General features: G+C 44.5%; 2 protein-coding genes across 3 annotated transcripts; one reads left to right on the forward strand and one right to left on the reverse strand.

The window, feature by feature from the left end:
- Positions 1–629: 629 nt before the first annotated feature.
- RNASEH1 (ribonuclease H1) lies at positions 630–8,924 on the reverse strand (the record flags this gene model as incomplete). Of its 2 annotated transcripts, XM_084261452.1 has the most annotated exons (8): positions 630–916; positions 3,058–3,182; positions 5,930–6,014; positions 6,766–6,820; positions 7,262–7,361; positions 7,909–8,103; positions 8,603–8,730; positions 8,815–8,924. In XM_084261452.1, 8 exons carry the CDS (start codon positions 8,922–8,924, stop codon positions 830–832), a joined length of 885 nt encoding a protein of 294 aa, XP_084117578.1. In that variant the 3' UTR covers positions 630–829. The 2 variants fall into 2 exon arrangements, with proteins under 2 accessions (XP_084117578.1, XP_084117579.1); XM_084261453.1 differs by lacking the exon at positions 7,909–8,103.
- A 4,921-nt stretch (positions 8,925–13,845) lies between these two features.
- RPS7 (ribosomal protein S7) lies at positions 13,846–21,048 on the forward strand. Its single transcript, XM_084262031.1, has 7 exons — positions 13,846–13,891; positions 14,524–14,605; positions 14,918–14,989; positions 16,822–16,965; positions 18,481–18,545; positions 20,131–20,281; positions 20,933–21,048. The coding sequence occupies exons 2-7, from the start codon at positions 14,531–14,533 to the stop codon at positions 21,008–21,010; spliced, it is 585 nt and encodes a 194-aa protein (XP_084118157.1). The 5' UTR covers positions 13,846–13,891; positions 14,524–14,530; the 3' UTR covers positions 21,011–21,048.
- Positions 21,049–21,563: the final 515 nt, after the last annotated feature.

Here is a 21,563-nt window from a genome sequence, read left to right on the forward strand (position 1 = left end):
AGAACTGGAGAAGCTGATCATCATCTAGTTCCATTTCAGACAAAATGGCCAATTATTACCTTTGGGACAACACTGGAGAGGAACTAACGATGCTAATGAGAACCAGTACGCATAAAAAATTAATGGCAACAGGAAGCCAGAAACAAAGAGCTTGGACATTAAGCAGCTAGAGAGAAGAAAACAGTAAAAATTAATTTTTCAAGTTTTCTTGTGACCTGGCTTTTTTAGTTAGTTCGTGCTCTCTTGAAAAGTAAGTAACATTGTAAAATCTCCAGATGCTGTAACTGGTAACTGCAGTGCACAGTCCAGTGTTACAGGCACATCTGTACAGTGGTTATGCTGGTACCAGAATGTCAAAGCATATGAATGGACATGGCGTTAGGTCACTGACCTCTTGTCAAACCAACCAAACCTCAAGTCCCTCCACCTCAGCTGTTCTGGGCTGTTAATACATACTTCTGTATAAAAATTTAATTTATTTCACCAAAAGGAATATACAGATCCCTTAAAAGAGATAATGTTCCTTCTTCAGAAGTCTGTCTTTTACAGTGAATTCAGAAGTCTACAAGACTAAAACCACTGATCACGGCCCTTCAGTAAGATGAAGAAAAAGCAAGCGCTCTCTATCATCAACTAAATATTGACTTGATTGTAAAAGAAATGCTATATATGGGTTTTTTTCTCCACAGAAGTTGGTGTATGTTCAACACTTCAGGCCAGAAAGAAATACAGTTCAAAGTTCAACTCTGAAACAATTAACAGCTGTACAAGTGGTTGCTGTGATGTCAGTCCTTTTCCTCCCACTGCAACAGTCTCTAGTCCCAGTGCGTCAGGACATTTGTTTGCTAGCTCCTTCCCTTGCTAGTCTATCAGCTTCTTCATTGCCTTGGAAACCAGCATGGCCAGGAACGTGCATCTGTTAGGACACAAATGTACCAGTGTCAGATATACAAGAAATCAAGAAAAAAGTACATAAAATCTGATCATGCAACACCCTTTCATTCATAGTACAACAGCCCCTCCTTGGAGGCATCCTCTTCACATTGTTCCTGGGAACATTCATGGCCTCCCTTACTCTAGGAAAGTCTTGCCAAATGGTGACAATCATCTTTAAGAGAAGTAGTGAACTGGCTAAGTACCATGGAACCTGGCCTTTATGACATGCAGAGAACAGCTCCAATTCAAAATTCCCAATTTCAGAGGGCAGAGAAAAAAAAACCTCTCTGCATTCAGTGCTTAAACCAAGTTCTTGCTTTCCCAGAAAGCCAGAGAGCTCTCTGCCATTTACAGCCTTGGTGGCCACAGCACTCACTTCAGATACAGGAACAGGGTATGAGAAGAATCTCTTGATTTTCAGATGTCTTAACTATCCATCCTTCAAGAATTAATAACTGAAAATACTTTCAACCCTAAGCTCATCCTTGTCAGAAGCGAGGGTAGAGGAGTGTGTGGGAGGAAGGAGAGGAAGAAAATCAAGACTGCTATTTGACAAGATCTGACAGAGAGGGAGAAACATGAAATGTGAGAGACAGAATTAGGCATACATGGCAAGGTCTTGGTATGAGGTCAGGAGCTGCAGGGGAAGGGGCCTTTGTGAGAAGACACCAGTGGCTGCCCCCGCATCAGAAAGAACCAATTCCAGCCAGCTCCAAAACGGACCCACTGCAGGACACAGCTGAGCCTGTCAGCAATGCTGGTGGCCCCTCTATGGTAAGAAGGGGTCAAAAATGCTGCACAGCAGCTGTGAAAGAGAAAGAAGTGAGAATAGGTGCAAGCAGCAGTCCCACAGACACCAAAGTCAGTGAAGGAAGAGAGGGAGCAGGTACTCCAGGCACCAGAGCAGAGATTCCCCTGCAGCCTGTGGAGAAGCCCATGGTGAGGCAGGCTGACCCTCTGCAGTCCAGCGAGGTCCACAGTGGAGAAGATACCCACACGGAAGCCCATGGAGGACCACGCACGTCAGCAGGCAGGTTACCATAATAAAATACCTGTATGCATGGCTCCTGCTGAAATAAAACATCTTCCCATGTTTAAGAGATTTGGATGTACTAAGTGTGCATAGAGCAACTTATTTTTAGATTATGTAAAATACTTTAAGAACAAATGAACTTTGCTTTTAACTTTTACACCTTCTCCCTCTCAATAGACAACAAGAGTAGTAGTTATAGAAAACCTAGTCAGCCTTTAAATTGGAGCTGCCAACTCTGGAACACAGAACAACATATATGGAAGAACATCTGCAATAGATTTCCCCATAGAAAAAGTGCACACTGAAAGATCTATGCCATCCCAAATTTGGCAGAGTGAAAACAGAAGCCAAATAAATGCACCATTAGCAGCCATGAAGTCGATGGTACAGAAATTTGTTTCTAGAACCAGTAAGTTTTATACCACCATTAGAGTAAAATTTAGAAGGTGGTAGGGAAGATACCCTCTACAGTGTTTAGCACCAATGTTAAAGGTTACAGAAAAAGACATTTTACCAGGAATACCTAAATATTTATTTATTGGAGAGCTGAACAATTTGAAAATGGGTAAAGACCTTTTTGTGCCTCGTGTTCTTTCTAAGAAACACAGCTACAGTATGGAAAACTAGTTTATTTAAGGTTATACTCTCTTAGTAAGGTTAAACTCTCTCAGTTTAAAGACACTCATATGACTTGCACCAAAAAGCCTTTAAGAGGTCTGAAAAGCAAATAACGAAATTGAACTACGACTTAAAAAGGCATAGTTAAGTTTTATGCTTTAGTGTTCAGGAGCAGAAATTTAATCTATAAACTGTGAACAAACTATAACTATTGCAAACATTTTTAAAAGCAGTAACAAGAGACAGCAAACAAATACAAGCATGCATTTTAGTAAATGAAACACTGGTTACAAGTGCCTAGGTTTTACATTGGTTATTGTTTTAAATAAAACAAGCTGCTTAGCTACATTTATAGTTTTATTTATGGATGTAAAATAATATTATGCTCTATGAAAGTCTTACTTAAGGTCATAATTGTCAATTTTTACAAGAAGCGTGATGACATTAAGAAAAAGAAATAAGGTGCTCACCCACTGAATTTCTATCCCTCTTGTTAGATTATCAAGTCTTTCAAAATCATCTTTATTTATTACGCTTCCTCCTGAACTTGTTCTCCAGCCATTTGTTTTCCAGTTGTCAACCCAGCTCGTAATACCTATGGGAAGGAAACATTACCATGAAAACACTATTAGAGAAGCCAGCCAGGATCAAGATGGAGTAAATAACCTTTTAACAAGACATTAACTCCATGCAGTCTCAGGCAAATAAACACAGATAGAAAATATTCATGTTTGGTTCTCTGCTGGTGTCTTTCAGGGTTGCATTTTTCCATTATTACCTGCAATACCTGCCCATGTTTTCCTGAGCAGGTATTTAAAGACAACAATCTTATATACTTATAACACACAATTATGACATGAACTTCAGTAACCTGAAGATAAGGACTTGCCTGATGATGCTGCAAGCTAGAACAAATCCATGGCTTTGTTCTGAGAAATTGAGGAGACACCCATTCACAGAAGGAAACCCAATGGACAACTTTCTTATGACTTCTGCACACTGAACAGAATCCTTCAGAGAAGGACCACACTAAGCAGATTTCCACAGAACAAGATTTAAAATTCTGGCCACAGAATTTACTATACTACTCCTTAAATAGGGATTTTTATTCTTTTTTAAATATCTTCGCTGATCTCAACAGTGTAAGACATCCTTACTGTTTTCATGACAGAGACCTGAACTGAATACAGAATCGCTTGTCTCGCACACAAAACCTTCTAGAAACAAACCAAGCCATTTGTACTTAACCACAACTATCTTTCTCCAGTGTTTAAACCCCGTCCCTCAAAAAAAACCAAACAACCCCCCCCCAAAAAAAAACCCAACCAAAAAAAAAAAAAAAAAAAAAATCACCAAACAACCCCTAGGCACATTTTCAGAATAATTTCAATTAAAAAAAAAAAAAAAAGACTAAAATCAAAACGCAAACACAAACTGCAAGCAAAGCCATGGTAAGACATTGCACCTGAAGATTCTTGCTTTCCTTCCTCACACTTAAGTCTCATACCTATGTTTAACAGAAATTTTATTCAACACAGCAACTTCTCCTCCTTCACACCACCAGTTTCACAGAAAAGCCACCATGACTTTTTTCCTAGAACAAAGAATTGTGAAGATGCTTCTTTGCTTCTCAATGGTTCAAATAACTTGATTCTCACAACAAATTATGAACTTGGATTCTATTAATCAGCATGCAATACTTAGCCCTGAAGAATATCTCTTCCAGTTTTTTCTATCTTTTTTCAGAATGTGTCTGGCATAGACTAAAAACACCAAGAAAACTCCCAAAACACACATTCCATTCCAATAGGAAATACTATACCTAAACCTTTTGGGGGAAAACAAGCTACTCAAACCAGAGATTTACAAGATCTTCCTTAGGGAACAGCCATGAAAAACTCCTTTGTTTCCTGTGATTTACCATTCCTTCCTCAGCTTACAAACTAAAATCAGGAGGACAAAGTAGAAGTCTTTTACACTTTTCACTCCTGGACAGAACCTATTTCATGCACATGCAAGCGAACAGAACTTGGAACAAGCAGTAAATGGACAGCTCCTGCTTCCTTGCCTAGCAGTCACCTCTTCCTCTCTCTAGCTTTCTGTCCTTTACAGGGTATTGCTACTGAAGGTGACATCAGAGCTTTTCAAGGTAAGTTTTGCTTTACTTCTAGTCATGAGCTACCTCAAAAAAAAACCAAAACCCCAAAACTAAATATGACATTCCTCCATAGTCCTCTATTTTCAGAAATCAGGAAGGGGTATCTAGAAAACAGAATGACTTATTTTGAGGAAAAGATGCAGACTGTTAACACACAAACCATTTACTTGCTTTACTAATAACAAACCATGAAAAAATACTTTCACTGTTAGCACTGAAGTACAGGAAGCTATCCTAAGAACAAGATACTCGCATCTCACCACCAGCACCACCACCTCCTCACACCTCCCCACACCTCCCACTTCCAAAGTAATTGCTGAAGTGTGAAAGAACATTTAATTCTGAAAAGTTTCAGTAAGCTTTTATTTAGTGTTATTAAAAAAAAACAACAAACCAAAACTTCAAGGTGGTGTTGAAATACCTAACATCTGCCCTCTTTGTAAAAGTGTGAAATGCAAAGAAATCCTTAAGCAGTTCAGAATTATCACAGGAATAAGATACATAGCTCTGGGGAAAGGGAAAGAAGTATTCAGAAATTAAAATTTAATAGTTGCTTCACATGGTATGTCAAGGAAATCAATTTTTGTAACTCTTTGGCTGAAGATGAAAAGTTAAATACACACTCTGCACATCTATGGCTAGCCTTCTAATCTACCCTGAAAGTCTGGAAGCGTAGTCTACATGTAAAAAGGAAGGAAACTTGAATGTAATTCAACTTTGTATATTAAGACAGCCCCCAATCAAAAAAAAAAAACCCCAAACCCTAGAGGGTCACTACACCAACTCCTGAGAACGTTCCTGAGCACATCCTTAGCAGACTACACACAAACAACAATTTTCTAGACTTTGTGTCATACTGAATGCCTTAAGACAAAAATGCTTTAGTTGCTCCTGTCATTCTTTATTATAATAAGCGTTTTGTCTCTCCCTGTATTTTATCAATTAGCAGGTAAGCCCTGTAATCATAGAATCATAGGGGTTGGAAGGGACCTCGAGAGATCATCAGGTCCAACCCCCAATAATAATATTCTGGAGTTCTTTCCCAAGCTGTCATGAGTATTAAAAAAGTTACATATGCTCCTCATTACCCTCTCCCCAGGCCTCAGTATGTTTTGTGGGCCTTACGCAATGAAAAGCGTGCAGTGCGTCTTTAAGAATCAGAAAAACTAAAATCATTAACTTACCATTAATAGTGAACTTGCTATCAGTGTAGATAATTAGTTTCTTGATGTTTTGGCTCTTTGCTTGCTCTATTGCTTTGCAGGCTGCCTTAGGAACATTTCAGTAGAATCACAGTTCAGAACAGGAATTTGAATACACAGAGTTAAAATACCAAAGTCCCTGATGCGAACACAGAACTGCAAAGAATATTACTGTGATCTCCTCCATCCGTCAGCACCAACATGCATTAGAGCAGAGATTCCCAGAACATGCATGCAGACAACCACCTCATGAATCAGGCAAACAGGAAGCCACTCAAGTTTCACTGGCAATAAAACATACATTCTCACACTCAGTACCAGAATTAAGATGAGGTGAGAAGGGAAGACTAAATCTGCTGATACCAACATAAGTTTACTTCAAAAGCAACAGATGCTACTCCCGAGCTCCTAGGACTGTTTGTTATATTTATCTAAAGAATATGACACTCTAATTCTATCATAATAAGAAGCTGTTTCTCTTAAAACTCATTGTCTCTCATCCTAAGGTCTAAGACATATGCATTAAAAATGCAAAGGATACTATACAAATCCAGACTTTCCTAATGCAGAGCTGTTTTAAATAGCTCTGCTTAGCCTGATGATATGTGAGGATTCTCAAGGTGAATTACTCCTTGTTCAAAACCAATCAAGATCAGTAGAACTTGAAGAGAACAATTTATTTCAAGTCATAAGTCTTGGTATTTTGTGTAGTTCCCTCACAACTCAATAACTGGTTTCTGAAAGCCAAAGCTGACATAACCATGAGTGTGCTACTATGGTCTAATGTGCAGAAGCTGTTTTAGATGTTTATTACTTACATGTATTTCAGCTCTTTGATTAGTCTGCCGTCCAGGAAGTCTTTCACTGGTATTTCTGTGTCCAGAAGCAAATAGTAGATTAGTTACCCAAAAACATTCAGAATAGTATATAATGAAAACATTAGAAATATAAATGTAAAAATACTAATTTTGTTTTTATAGAGGAGGATGAATGGAGATTCCCCCTATAATTTCCACCTGTATAGTGCAGCCTGTATATATGGAGCTGCCAACAACATGCAGATTCTTTTCTTGCCTTCTGTGCATAGCTGTAGTAAACATAGTTTCAGCCCCTAGAAATAATTATTCAATTTTCCCCATATTCCTAGCTGCTAGAGGTGGTGATTTCTCTTTTCCCCTCAGTAACACACTAATCATTAAGAGCAGGGTTTCATATTCAAAAGGAGGCTGACATTATAAATTACACATTAAAAAAACATTAGCATTTACTAAAAAAAAAAAAAAAAAAAAAAAGAGATTCCACCCAGCTACTTACAGAGGGTGACCTGGTCCCCAGTAGACACCTATTCCAGCACGTGCCCTCTTACGTCCGTTACTTGAGCAACAGCCATCTGTATAAACGACCGCAAAGTCACCTGAAACGGAATTCCCAAAAGCAAAGTTCAAGCACTCATTCCCAGGACATAACCTTTTCAAGCAAAAAGGAATGTCTGATAGCAGATTAACCTCACCAAACACGCTCAAGAGCCCTTCAGGATGTTAATTATAAAACCCCTGTAAATTAGTAATGCAGAATACACCCTCAATGCTCCCAAATCAGTCAGCCTCAAGATGCATCTCTGTCCCACATTCCATATTTTCACCACAGTTCCTGCCTTCAGTCAATTTTAAAACTTTCCAGCTAGTCTGCAATCTAGACACACATAAAATCACACCTATAATGACCAGATTAAGCTATATGTTGACACCAGTTTAAGCCAATTAATATTATACTGAAAGACAATGTGAACAAGTGTATCATGGCTCGTGCTTCCAGTTTAAAAAGAAATAGCATTACACTGGGCCTAGTGCCACCCTACACAAGTGTCCCAATAAGCTTTCTAATAATTATACTTATTATTTATTAAAGACTACAAAGAACTAAAAAAAAACCAGAAAACTACGCAAAAGAAATGAGCTTACCCATATATGAAAATTTATCTTGACTAACTGATGGTGCTGAGTACACTTCATCGTGTTTGATACGCTTTGCAGCGTGTTCTTCATTTGTAAACTGGTCATATGGCCTTTTGCATGCACTGCAACACAAGATGCTTGCTTCTGGTTCCTCTCTCTGGCTATCATTTTCCTGTGTAACAGCTGGAGCAGCACGCACCTCTTCCCAAAAAAAAAAAGAAGTTTCAGCTATATACAAGTTCAAGTCTTGTTTGAAACGACTGCTTCTAAAAATAAGACTAGCAATGCCAGTGGCACCTCCCAAGCTACTTTGTAAGAAAAGAAATAAGTGTAGTATACACCAGCCCACGATCAAACCAGCGTGGAGACACACACGGCTCAGCCCCTACGCACAACGCCACAGAAATGCTTTCATCGCAGAGCCGCGTCCCTGGCTGTGTCCGGAGGGCAGGGCCACCGCTGCACTTACCGCCACGGCATCCCGCCAGTTACAAGACAGACACCGGAGGATGAGCAGAAGCGGCTACCCACGCTTGGCCGGCAGCCGCACTGCTTACGCAAACACCCTACGGAAGCCAGGCGGGCTGTGCCAGTGCGCGGAGGCCTCTCCCCTTCTCCCCTCTCTGTGCCGGCGCGCCGCTCTCCCCTCCCTCCCTCCCATGGCCCGGCGGAGAGGAGGCGAGAGAGAAGGACAAGCTACCTGCCGGCTCGGGCTGCTGCTGCTGCGCCGGGAGACCGCCGCGCACGAAGGCCCAGGCGTCCTTCTCGGTGACGAACTTCTTGAAGCTGGCGGCGGGGAACTTGTTCACCTGCTCCTGGCACTCCGCCCTGCAACACAGGGGGCGGGGGGTGAGGCGGGCTCGGGGCCGGCCCGGCGGCGGCTCCCCGCGCTGCCCCGGCCGCGACCCTTACCAGGTGCGGTAGACGCCTGTCCGCCGGCCCTTGCGCACGGCATAGAACATGCTGTGGCCCTTAGAGATAAGATAGGAGTTACTGAGCACCGCCACTAGCCACCGCAACATGGCGCGGCCCCGCCGCCATCCGACCGGCCGCCCCAGGCCCCCCTCCCTCTCCCCAGCCACCACACCCCACTACCGCCGCCGCCTCCGCCGCCGCGCATGCGCCCCACCCACCCTCTGAGACGCTGACCCTTTCCTGCGCATGCGCGGCCGCCGGCGGGGTGACGCAACGGGGGCGCGTTGAGGGCAGCGCTACGAGGCGCGAGAAGGGTCAAGCGCGCGGGCAGAGCCCGAGGCTCGGGGCGCTGCTGTTGCGCCGCGCTCTGGCTTTGCGCGGTTCTCCCCGCTGTACCCGCACCTTAAAAGCCGTCAGAACCACGCTCTGTCCCGCAGCGGCACGGGGCGTGCGCGGTGCCGGCAGCTTCCACAGGCTCCTGGCTGCGGAAAGGCGAATGAAATCGCCCTCTAGCTGCAGCCAGCCCCGGCGGCCTCCGGGTCCCTGACGCGTCCTCACCCCGCTCACAGCGCCAGGAGCCTCCCCCGCCGGCCCTCCTCGGCTGCATGGGACCCCCAGGAAGGACTGCCAGTGGAGGGTGGCGCAAGCGCCGGCACACAAGCCTGGAGCCGCCGAAGGTCATTAAACTGGTGCTCATCCTCCAGCCTAAATCAAGGGCTGCTGGTAGCAGCGTGTCAGCTGAGCACCCTGCCCTGGCAGCCGCCGCGGTAATGACCCCTCAGATACAAGTACACGTTGTTGCCAGCCACAACCTGCCGTCACACACCTTCATATCAGGAGGATCCCATACTGGAGACCCAGGCCGGGAGGTCTAGGTATTTCCCATACAGTGAAAGCACAGAGGTGCACGCACAGGTACAACTGCCTCCAGAAACAGGCCAACGTATATATCCTGCTGCGTTTCCACCTGCTGTATTTCCCTTGTAGCTCTAACATAGGTGTATTGTGACAAAGCCAGCCTCAAGAGGCGAGTGCCATAGAGCAGTGTGGTCGGATTTACAAGGGTGCCCTAGCAAAATGCCAAGAATATGAAACACTGGCAATTTTTTCCTTCTGTAGCAAAACAGCGATGGGTGCAACATCACTCTGTTTATCAGTGAGATGACACCTCTCTTTAACAAGTTAAAAAAAAGAGCTTATGCATTTGACAGGCGTTGGTGGAAAACAGAAACAATTTGGTCAGAATAATATAAAATGTAATTATGGATAGAATCACAGAAGTGATTTAATGCTTGCAATCAATGCCACAGTTACACACAGTAACCCTGCAGAAAAAAAACCCAGGACTTAATATATGTGTATGTCCTGGTTTCAGCTAGGATAGAGTTAATTTCTTCTAGCAGTGGATGGAATGCCATGTTTGGGAGTCAGGATGAGAGCAGTGCTGATAACACACTGATGTTTCTAGTTGTTGCCAAGCAAGCAAGGACTATTCAGTTGTTCATTTTTCCCCACTAATGAGAAGGGAGGGGAAACAGGACAGGTGACCTGAACTGGCCAATTATGTCATGCTCAGCATAAGGGGGGGAGGAGGGGGCGGAGCTGGTTTGGGGAGGAGCAGGCAGCTGCAGGATGCCAGTTCTGGGAATGGTCCAGTTTCCAGACGGCTCTGAGCTGTACAGCCTGAGTTGTGCGGTTCTGGGAGGAACTGCAGTTTCATATATTTTGCTGTTAACTCCTGTTATTATTATTATTACAACTATCTTTCTGCTATCCCGGTAAATTATCCATATCCCAACCCACGAGGTTTTGGTTCCTTGGATTTTCTTCTCCCTCCCTTCCCCCTCCCTCAGATCCTTCCCCCTCCACACCCCGCCCCCCCCTCCCCCCTCCCCCCGGCAAAGAACAAGTGGCTGCGTGGTGCCCAGCTCTCGTCTGGGGCAAAACAACGACAGTATAGAAAAAATGCATTCATCACTTAAGTAAGGGCATGTGTCTGTAGGACATTTTTACTTAAATTCACTCTAAATCTTAGCTGATTACTTTGTCATGTACATGCACTTCGTGTATGTATAATATACACATTACCTAAGCATTTTAATCTTCAATAAATATTTTAGCTTGAAACATGCTTACCCATAACGTGGTTCCCCACAAAAGCAAAATTTGATGTGACTTGAGTCCAGCATTTCTCATTTAAAACTGGGGTTTTAGATAGGTAGGTCACTTGGCAGGCACTTTATCTAGCATACACTGCAAGTGTGAGTTATTGCCATCTCATTACCCTGATTTTAAGACAGGAGAATGAGGTGCTTTATCTTTATTCTCAGAACTGAGATCTTGCAGAAGCAAAAGCTTGCCTGTACTTCAGCGTAACACTGTGTGTCAGAGAAGCTGCAAAGCAGTAATCCCCTAGCAATCTTCAGTCGACCTTCAAAGAACAGCCTACCCATGAACTGGGAAACATTGGTGTTGTTACACAAGCCTCTTTCAGAGAAATGAACTAGTAACAGACTCAGTTTTGCTTAGCCATTCTAGAGTTAGCTATGACCCTGACAAGCCTTGTCTTCCGTCTGTTTCTTCCACTTATTGTATTAAATCACGTTATTCATAGTATCATGAGGCTCTGCTGTTGGGATACTTCTGTGTCAGTAAGGAAACATCTTTCTACACCTTCTTCCCTCATTGCTCTTATGTAGCATCCTGGTTGATTCAGTAGCTCTGATAGCACAGAGATGGGAAGCTGTAGATGGTCACATTGCATCTCTATTTCTTCATTAGTTCTCTGAACAATCCAATTTTGATCCATCTGCACACCACCTATTCTTCGTCCCTCTCATCAAAGATTTCCCTGAATGGGATGACTGGACTGCTGAGGTGATTGTTATATTTCCTTTTTTATTCTTCAATTAGATCCCCTGCACTGTTGTTTAAATAATTTCAAATCTCTACAAATAATAGTTCTGGCTATCAGTCTGAGCTGGGCAGTTTCTCCCATTTGTTGAATACATGCAAGGAATGAAGAGAGACACAGGGAAACATGGGAAGCAAACAATCTGCTTTTCTGGCTGTCATAAATGTAGCGAAGAGCCCACAGATGTTAGAAAACAGGACAGGCTGCCTTCTGCAGATGCTAAGGTTGTTTAGGTACTGAGGTGTGCTGTCCTCAGCTGTTTTTACTTTATAACAAGAGCTTTTTCCCTTATTCAGAGAATCTGAGCACAGAACCAGTGCTCTGAACCACATTCCTGTGTCTAACCTCTCTGGTCAGTGTGTGCCAAGAGCTGCACACCTGCCTTTGAGCGGGACTGTCCCTTGCACAAGAGGCAAATTAGCCAAATGGGAAATGTCAAGATTTTTTTTGTCAAGGCAAGGCTTTAGCTTCACTTTAGATGCCCAAACAGGCATTTTCACATGAATCAACCCGCAAGTCACTCCTTTTGAAACTACAGTTCTTTTTATCAGTGTGCCAGTGAAGTGTCAGTAGTGCCTTTTTTGTTCGGTAGTAACACAATATATTGTCAAAAGTGCTTCCAGTGACCAGAGAATATGTGGAACCCAGAACTCTTGTATCTTGAGTTACTGCCTGAACACAAGTAAGACTCATGTGCTACTGCATTGGGTTTCTGTGGCAAGCTGTTGATAGCAGGGGGACTGCAAGGGTGGCTTCTGTGAGAAGCTGCTAGAAGCTTCCCCCTGTCTGACAGAGCCATGGTCAGCCAGCTTACAGACAGACCCGCCACTGTCCAAGCCTGAGCCCATCAGTGACAGTGGTAGGGCCTCTGGGATAACTGCTTAAAAGGAAAAAACCCAATGTTTGCTGCCAGAGAGAGGAGTGAGAAAGTCGAGTGGGGGGACTTGTTTCAAGATTTGTTTTCATTTCTTATTACTGTTTTGCTTGGTAATAAATTACATGTTTTTTTTCTAAGTTAAGTCTGTTTTGCCCGTGATGGTACTTGCTGAATGATCTCTCCCTGTCCTTATCTTGACCCATGAGCCTTTCCTTATATTTTCTCTCCCCTGTGCATCTGAGAGGAGCGACAGAGCAGCTTCTGTGGACACCCACCAGAGTTACTTCTAGTCTAACAATGGTTGAGTAACTGTGATCCCTACGACATTGCCTCAGCAGGAGCAGCTGAGGTGCCACGTTTGTAGATGTACACATACACAAAACAAAGCCCTGGCAGAGCTCCGATTGCTCGTCCTCTCTGGCTGCCAGCACGCTGCTGCCTGGCGCGGTTTTGGCCGCATCTCTCTGGCACAACACCATCCCACAGGTTGGGTGACTGTGTTTCTAGACCCCTCTGGCAAGTCTCTCCTACCTTGAAAGGGCCCACTACATTAACGTGGAGAGAGAAGACACGGGGGGGAGGAAAAGGACCACCCGCTGTCCCGCTCTGCGTTTAACACTGGCCGCTTGCTGCTGCTTTGCGCCGCGGGAGAGGGGCTCTGCCGGAGCAAGCCGAGCCGCACCACACCGCCCAGGCCTCGGCGGCTGTTGCCAGGAGCAGCGTTTTGGCACCGGAGGCCCCGAGCTTCCTCCCACGAGGGAAGCAGCCGGGAGTCCCTGAGGTGAGCGCGGCGGCAGGGCCCGTCTCACGCCAGCCGGGCACGCAGAGAAGGAAGCGGTGCCAAACACGCGGAGTAACAGCGAGGGCCGGAGCGGAGCAGCCCCTTCTTTCCCCTCCTTCCCTCGGTGTCACAGGGAGAGCGCCCGAGAGAGAGGGAGAGGCGGGAAGGGGACCCACAGCCTGCGGGTGAGGCAGCTCCAGCCACCCCGCTGCCGCTGGCAACGGGCACGTGCTACACCGCGGCTGCTGCCCCCGCCCCGCGAGGCGGAGCCCTGTGGCTGGCGATGACTTCATCCGCGTGCGCCGCGCCAGGACTCTCAGCGTCCGGTCGGGCTTCGCTTGGGCGGAAATCGCTGTCCGCTTGCGGCAGGCGGGGGCATTTTTTCTGCCCTACTTCCTGGTCTGGCTTCACCGCCGGGTGGGCGGGGCGAGCGCCTTCCCGGGCCGCGATCTGAGCCGCCCTCGCGAGAGCTCTCCCTTTTCCTAGGCCGGCGCTGAGAGAGGTGGGTGTCGGGGTACTGCGCGGGCCTCGCTCACGGCGCCGTCTTTTCCCCCGTTGCCGCCGCAATACGGCGCCGAGCCCCGAGCGGCGCTCCCTGCGGCACCCCTGGGGCGGGGATGCCCCCGATTACCGCCCGTCCGGGGCCCGATGGTCGTCGGGGAGCCCGGCACTGGGGGAGGGGAGCTGGCGGGTTTTTCCTCCGCCCTCCCCTGGCGGCGCCCCGAGCGAGGCCGCTGTGGCGGGGCAGGAGGCCGCCGGGCGGGATGAGAGGACCGGGGCTGGGCGCCGAGCCCCGCGCACCGGGAAGGACCGTCCGGCGGCACGTGGGGCTCTGGGAGCGGCCGGGCCGCCTCCCCGGTTCTCCCGGGGCCCCGCCGCTGCCGGGGGCAGGCTCCTCGCTCCCTGGGACGCGCACGCGGGGCGCCGCGGTGGGCAGGCCCCTGGTTCCCCGGGGCAGGTTTCCCTTGTTGGCCAGCATCCCTCTGGAGCGACGTGGTGGGGCTTGCGTGGACCGTGGGCCTCTCCCCGCTTTCGCTTTGAGGCGTGCGGCGGAGCGGCCGGACTGCGGTTGTGCTGTGTTTGTAGCTGAAGACGTGCTCGGGGTGGCAACTGAGGTGTTGTTTTGCGTTGCAGAAAGGCCATGTTCAGCTCTAGCGCAAAGATTGTAAAGCCTAATGGCGAGAAGCCAGATGAGTTCGAGTCTGGTATATCCCAGGTACGTGTCTTTTCCTTACGGTGGTTGGTAATCGCGAGTTATGGAGACAGCGTTGTGGCACTTGTCTGGTGCTTAAACGTGGAGGTTGTTGCTGTGTAAATGTGTATTCTTTCATAGTTTACTTGTGAACTTAGTCTGCGTTCCCACCAGTTGAACTTGGGTCGGTCAGCATAACTTACAGGAAGTTAAATCTTTGGTACTGATTGTGGTTAAAAAGTATATATAATTGCTCTCTGGGGCTGTGGGCAGGCTTTGGTCTCAAGTATTTGAATTGAACTGTACGTGTTACGTATTATTCCTCAACTTTTATAGGCTCTGCTGGAGTTGGAAATGAACTCTGACTTAAAGGCTCAGCTGCGGGAGTTGAACATCACAGCAGCTAAGGTAGGTTAGACATTCCCCACAAAGAATTGCTTGGTGACTTGCTCTGTGTGTGTTTTCAGTTTTGTGATTGTTACTGTACAGGTGAAAGGCGGTTTTAGCTGGCTTTTTTATGGTGTGTGATTGTTCAACTGTATGCTGTTGTGGTTTATCGTTTTGTACTTGCTGTTACTGCTTAGGATTTTTGGGGTGTTTTGGTTTTTTTTCTGCGAACTTCACTGAAAAGTTGTGAAAATTGAAATGCTGGTTTGGTGATTTAAATAAACATTTAAAAAAAATGGTAGCTCTACTTTCTTTACAAACTGGGCTTGAGGTCTGAAACTGACTCTTGCACATGGGCATTGGCTTGCAGCATAAGCATTGCAGAATCTTTGTCAGGAACGTAAGCTGGAATGCTGTTTGCAAATTTGAGTGGTTGTAAATTCTTTATGTACCAATAGGAGGTGGATCAAGGTAATAGACCGGCTTGATTACAGAAGTTGGCCTGTTTGTAAATTTTAGTTTATAAAGGTGACTGAAAAATTAATGGAAGAAGAAAATAAATGTTGGCCTGGGAGACTGGATGGAACTTCTGAAGCTGGTTTCTGCAACTGAAAACCAAAGTTGCCTTTTGGTTCTTGCCCAGGCCCACCAGTACAGACAGAGAGGCATGGCTGCTTAGAGTTAAAGAATCTCTAAATGCAGGAGTCTGCTTACTGTAGGAGTAAGGAACCTTCAGAGGACTGCTTTGCTGCTGAAGTACAATGCATGCTGTCCTCAATGAGGAGTTTTTAAGAGTGTCTTCTTTTGTTTACTTAGCTACTTGTTTTTATTTGTAAGAAATTTCCTGTGGGCATCTGAGTTAGCTCATGTGGGAATGCAGGGGGTGAAAAACAATTCAGTTTTCCATCTTGTTGGAGAAGGAGGCTTTATTTCCAGCTAGGTTCATGGGAGAAGTGCCTTGTGAGCCTCTACCAACACTGTTTTGATCAGCTGTTGGAGAACAAGCCAGGTGAAAAGTAATCCATGCTGGTGTACTGTCAAGCTGCTGGTGTTAGGAGAAAGAAATATTTTGACCAGTGATGGTGGTATTTGCAAGGGTTGAACAGAAGATAATTCCCATGTTGTAGCTCAGAAATAGAATAGTGATTGTAAACTTTGTCCAGAGCCTCTATTAGAGGCAAATGTTTTCTGAAACTTTCTATCAACGTGTAAGTACCACCACAGATGTGGTGATAAGCAGTCAGTGTAGGTAGTGTTCTAGCCATATGAGTTCTGTCCTGCAGAAAGAATGAGCTTTGCTAGTCAGAGGGTGAGACACCAAAGGGAGTGGTGGGTTTTACTGCCCAATCTCTCCATTACAGCAAAACAAATACTCGGACAGAGGTTTTTGTGTTTAATGTTTGCTCTTAGATGCATTAAAACAGGTACTGCTCTGCTCTTTCCTCCTTCTCTCACTCCCAAAATTGTAAGCAAAGCTTTAAAAGGGTAGACAATGGCAGGACAAGGGGGAATGGACTAAAGCTGAAGGAAGGAAGGTTTAAATTAGATATTAGGGGGAAGTTTTTTAGAGAGAGTGGTGAGGTGCAGGAACAGGCTGCCCAGAGAGGTGGTGGATGCCCCATCCCTAGAAGTGTTCAAGACCAGGCTGGATGGGGCCTGGATGGGTACATTCAGGCCTGGAGGTTGGTGTCCCTGTCTGTGGCAGGGGGGTTGGAGCTCTATGATCCTTGGGGTCCCTTCCAACCCAGACCATTCTATGACTATCAAATATCTGTATTCAGAGAATTTCATGATCAAACAAAACCTTGCTTCTCAATCCCTAAGTAATGTTTACATTCTGTTTCCTTTATCAGGAAATCGAAGTGGGTGGTGGCAGAAAAGCCATCATTATCTTCGTACCAGTTCCTCAGCTGAAATCCTTCCAGAAGATTCAGGTGCGGCTAGTTCGTGAGCTGGAGAAGAAATTCAGTGGAAAACATGTGGTGTTCATTGCTCAGGTAAAACACTTAGAATCATAAAAAAGTTGATTTGAAGGGATTCCTGGAGGTCATCTAGTCCAGCCTCGCACATGAAGCGGGACCATTGACAACATTAGATCAGGTCAGCTATGATTTTGTCTAGCTGAGTCTTGAAAACATCCAAGGATGGAGATTCCACAGCCTCTCTGGATAACCTGTTCCAGTGCTGCACCCTTGCTGCACCAAGACCCTTCTTGTCTTATCCATTCAAGGTAACAATGATATAATGCATATTTCTGTACCAGCAGGAAATGTAATGAGTGTCCTTCTGTGGATGTTAGCCAAAATGATGTCAGCTAGCAGCTAAGGCTGTGTAAACTTGGTGAGATGTGAAGCTTTTTCTAGAAGGATATTACTTTCTTGATCTGGCTTCTCTGAATCCTTTCAGAAGTTTGAGAAGTAAATCTTGAAAGTAAAAGAGAACAAACTTTTAATAGGAGCTTTACTACCCTTACATACCTATAGCACTTAAAATTCAAGTTCAATAAGGAGTAAGAAAAAATCTGGCTCAGGTTCTGAATTTATGGAAAGAGCGAAGCCATGAAAAAGTGATGCAGGGCTCTGTGGGCAGTACTAAGGGGTGGACAAGCTCTGGAGGTCTGTGCAGAGTGGACAATTGTTAGACTGAAGGTCTTTTTAGTGAAAATTCTTTGTAATGTAATTTTAAGGCAGAGCACCTTACCAAGTGCCTCTGGTTTGCTTAGTTTAAGTGCTTGACAATTTGTTGTCAGTTTAGTAATCCATATTTCAAAAGGGAATGCATGCAGTTCTGCTGTAGGTGAGTTGTTGTTGCTTTTGAATGGCATGACTCACTTTGCATTACCGTAACTCCATGATGTGTACAGCCATGGAGTAGCTATCGTGTTGGTAGAAAATACTGCAGCTTACTACAACTGCATCTAAAACTCAATGTTTTAAAGCTTCTGCACTCTATCTAGGGTAGTAGAAAGCGTTACTGATCCAAGCTGGTGTAAATATCTAGATGCTGCTTTTTGGAACAGATTACAGTTAAGAGAGGGTTTGATCTGGACTGTTTAATACATCTCATTATTGAAACTAGCATTTCATTTTCAGATGTCATCCAGCTGTCTGTGGGACTGAGCTCACTACTCTGCTTCACACCAGAGGCTCAATCTAAAGGAAATTGGAAAATTCTTGGAGATACCTGTTCCCAAAGAATTGCATTCAGATTGTTAACACAGTATTAACACTTGTATTCGTGGGGGAGGCAGGATGAAATGCAAATCTTTAATTTCAGTGCACTGAATTCTCATCAGTAGATGAGAAAGCGATACCAGAGCTTCAGCAAGTAATACTGGTGTGTAGCTTTAGGCATACTCAGGTCTTCCTTTTTGGTGTTTTATGCATCTATTTCTGTGGGAGGGACAGGGAGTGTGTAAGTTGTAAATATTGGGTCTTTTTTGTTTGAGTTGATTGTAAACACTAGATACTAAGTAGTGGGTTGTTTTTTTTTTTGTTTGTTTACCTTAACAGAGAAGGATTCTGCCCAAGCCAACAAGAAAAAGCCGCACAAAAAACAAGCAAAAGCGTCCCAGGAGGTAAGTTAGTAGTATTGATTCAGTATGACAGCCTTCTTTTGTAACTTGGTAGTCAAGTAATGTTCATTTGACTTTAAATCATTCAAGTGATCTGGTAGTCTTGTCCTCTCCCTGCTTGAAATAATATCTGCTATTTGACTGCTAAATGTTGCAGTGATGTGCTTGGTTTTGGGCACTATGTTGCATTTCATAGAACTCCCATCTTTATTTGCAGCTGTAGCAAATTTCTAGCCAGGTCTACTGCCTTAGCAGTGTGCTGACAAGAATTATTTTCTTAAAGCTGTAGGAAGAGCCACATAACATGTTAGGCTGTACAGGAGGCAGCACTGGCACACTGAAAGCTTGTAATGAGAGTGGCTGAGGAGGTGTGTGGCTATGGGTGGGCCCTCTGGGTGTGAGTTTAACAGCAGTGGTATAGCCATTTGTGTTAAATGGCCTCCCTGCTCTTGTCCTGTGTCTCTATTGCTAGACATGCAGCACTACTATGCCTGTGTGGATGTTGGTACCTCTGTATTGTTCTCTGTCCTCCTATATCTTTCTGCAGTCAGTGTCTTAAATGTTTGTCCTCTTGGTGACATGCAGCATGTTACTGTAACGTCTCCCACCCCCAGTTATTATACCTATGTCATATCTGTTACTATATTTCAAGATCTTCAATAGATTTTAAAAGTGCAGCTTCATGGAGCTCTCCTAGCTGTGGCCCTGCCTTTGGGGGGCTCTGTGTTACATTAAAAGCAGTGCTGTGCAGTGGCTGGGGAGGTTGGTGTCTGTGTGTGTGATTAGCACGCTGCTGCTTCCAGTGCAGAGCAGCGCTGTCCCCTTTTCAGCATGAGACTAATCAGGCAGGTAGTGTTACAAAACTCTGATACCTGTATGTCCAGTTGATGTTTGTCTCCTTTAGATATTCCAGTGTTTGTTACTAGGGATACTTCCTTGAAATGGCAGATAGGGAAGCTGGAATTCTTACTCGTCATCTAGACTCATGCACAAAATAACATAGACTAATTTTTCTGACTTTGGCTCACTTCCAGACAGTTCGAGAACACAAATATAGATATCAAACAGTCTTTTAAGCATGGATTAAAACTTACCAGCTAGACTTTTCCTGTACTACATTGGTGTTTTAGGCAGATGAAAAAAACCCCAGTGCTTTCAACTCTGGGTCTTCTATGAACATGCGCTGTAGTTGAAAATGCTTGCACATTTAAACTCCTCCAGTGAGTGTCTCTGGCAAAGTTACAGATGGGACAACTTTGTTTCAATTAAGCAGTCTTCCTTAAATGTGTAGGAATGAAAGAACATTTCAGGGCTGTTGCTGTAGAGCAGCATGATGTGAAAAGTCAGAAACTTGGCTAGTGACTTTTGCCCTCATGCAGTCATCTAGTTTCTGCACTGTAAAATTTAGCTATTATTCATGACCTGTGAAAAAAGCGTGGTATTGTCATGCTGAAGCATTTAAAAAACCAAAAAAGCACAAAACACCACTGAATTTTCAGCTAAAGCATGCTGTGGAAGGTTTAAGCCTTGGAAAACTGGAAAACTTGGCAAGAGGATGTGTTTTAATGATACAAATGTGGCATTTCAGCCGTACGCTTACTGCAGTGCACGACGCCATTCTTGAAGACCTGGTCTTCCCAAGTGAAATTGTGGGCAAGAGAATCCGCGTAAAACTGGATGGCAGCAGGCTCATAAAAGTCCACTTGGATAAAGCACAACAGAACAATGTTGAACACAAGGTAAATGGAAAAACTTCTACTTTCTTGTGCAGGGTGGGGTGGTGTTCTGACATAGCGAAGAGGCTGCTTATATGATACAGCAGAAGACTGCCTTTTGGCTTGTGGTCATGGAGGTGCTTCTGTCTGTGCTTGGAGTAAGATGCTGAAGGTGAAGCAAGGCAGTTTTGAACTACAACTCTAGTTCAACTTGCCAAAATTCCTTTATTGTAAAGTAACTGTATTGGTTCCCTCATGGGACTGCAAAGCATTTTGTTGGGATTCCTTTTTTTCTTGGGAGTTGAATGTTGGGGTTTTTTTTATTGTTGTTGGTTGGTTGGCTTTTTTTTTTGTTGTTTTTTTTTCTTTTTTTTTATTAAATGAAACAGTTTTAATCTTAAACAGATGTGCTTGGTGCAGCCTGAAGTTCCCCATCACCTTGGTTAAGTTTTTTTTCTGTGGGGACATGTTTAGGGCCACTTAGTTCTCTGGGTCTCTCTTATAATTACAACTCAAGGAGGTTCCAGAAACTTTCCAGAAAATGATTTTTATGTAAATGTTCAATTACCTTGACCCAAAAGAAAACACAGTGGGAAATAGTGTTGTACCTAAAGCATATTAACATAAACTTTACTTTTCCACAGCATGTGTAAACAAGATTGTTTGTCTTCACAGGTGGAAACATTTTCTGGTGTCTACAAGAAGCTCACAGGCAAAGATGTGGTGTTTGAATTTCCAGAATTCCAGCTGTAAAGTGCAAAATATGGCTGAATAAACAACTGTTCCTATAACAGAGTAATTTCATTTAAATTTTTAATTCCATAAACCTAGGTAGGGATTAAGTGGTTCATGGTACTTCCCTTCTGTTCGGATGAGCAATGTTTGTGTATCAAAGCATTAAGTCATGAGTATCTTAACAGTAGCTCTCTTTAAGTTGTTGTAACACAACTCTGGACAAGAGAGTCCAGAATCTTCAAAAAGAATTGGCGTTGAAAAATAAACTGAAGTGCACTGGGACTCACCTTTTGGGGAGAATGGGGAGAGTTACTGTAGAGCAGTGGAACTCCACAAGTTCTGCACACAGGAATACCAAGTTGGACATCTACATACTCCTGACACTGGAAGAAGTCTGCATGGCAGTTGGTGTAACCTCTGAAACATTTTTCAGTGACATCTGAAATAGTGGTTTGAATTTTGGGGGAAGTATAGCTTGAAGTTGAGGCAACTTTCTTGCTCTTGAAGTGGCAAAATTACATACTAGTTCTTACAGGCATGTCTTGCTGTGACTCGCCTCTCAGAATGAAAT

This window comes from Gallinula chloropus, assembly GCF_964237585.1.
Source record: "Gallinula chloropus genome assembly, chromosome: 3".
NCBI lineage: Eukaryota > Metazoa > Chordata > Aves > Gruiformes > Rallidae > Gallinula > Gallinula chloropus.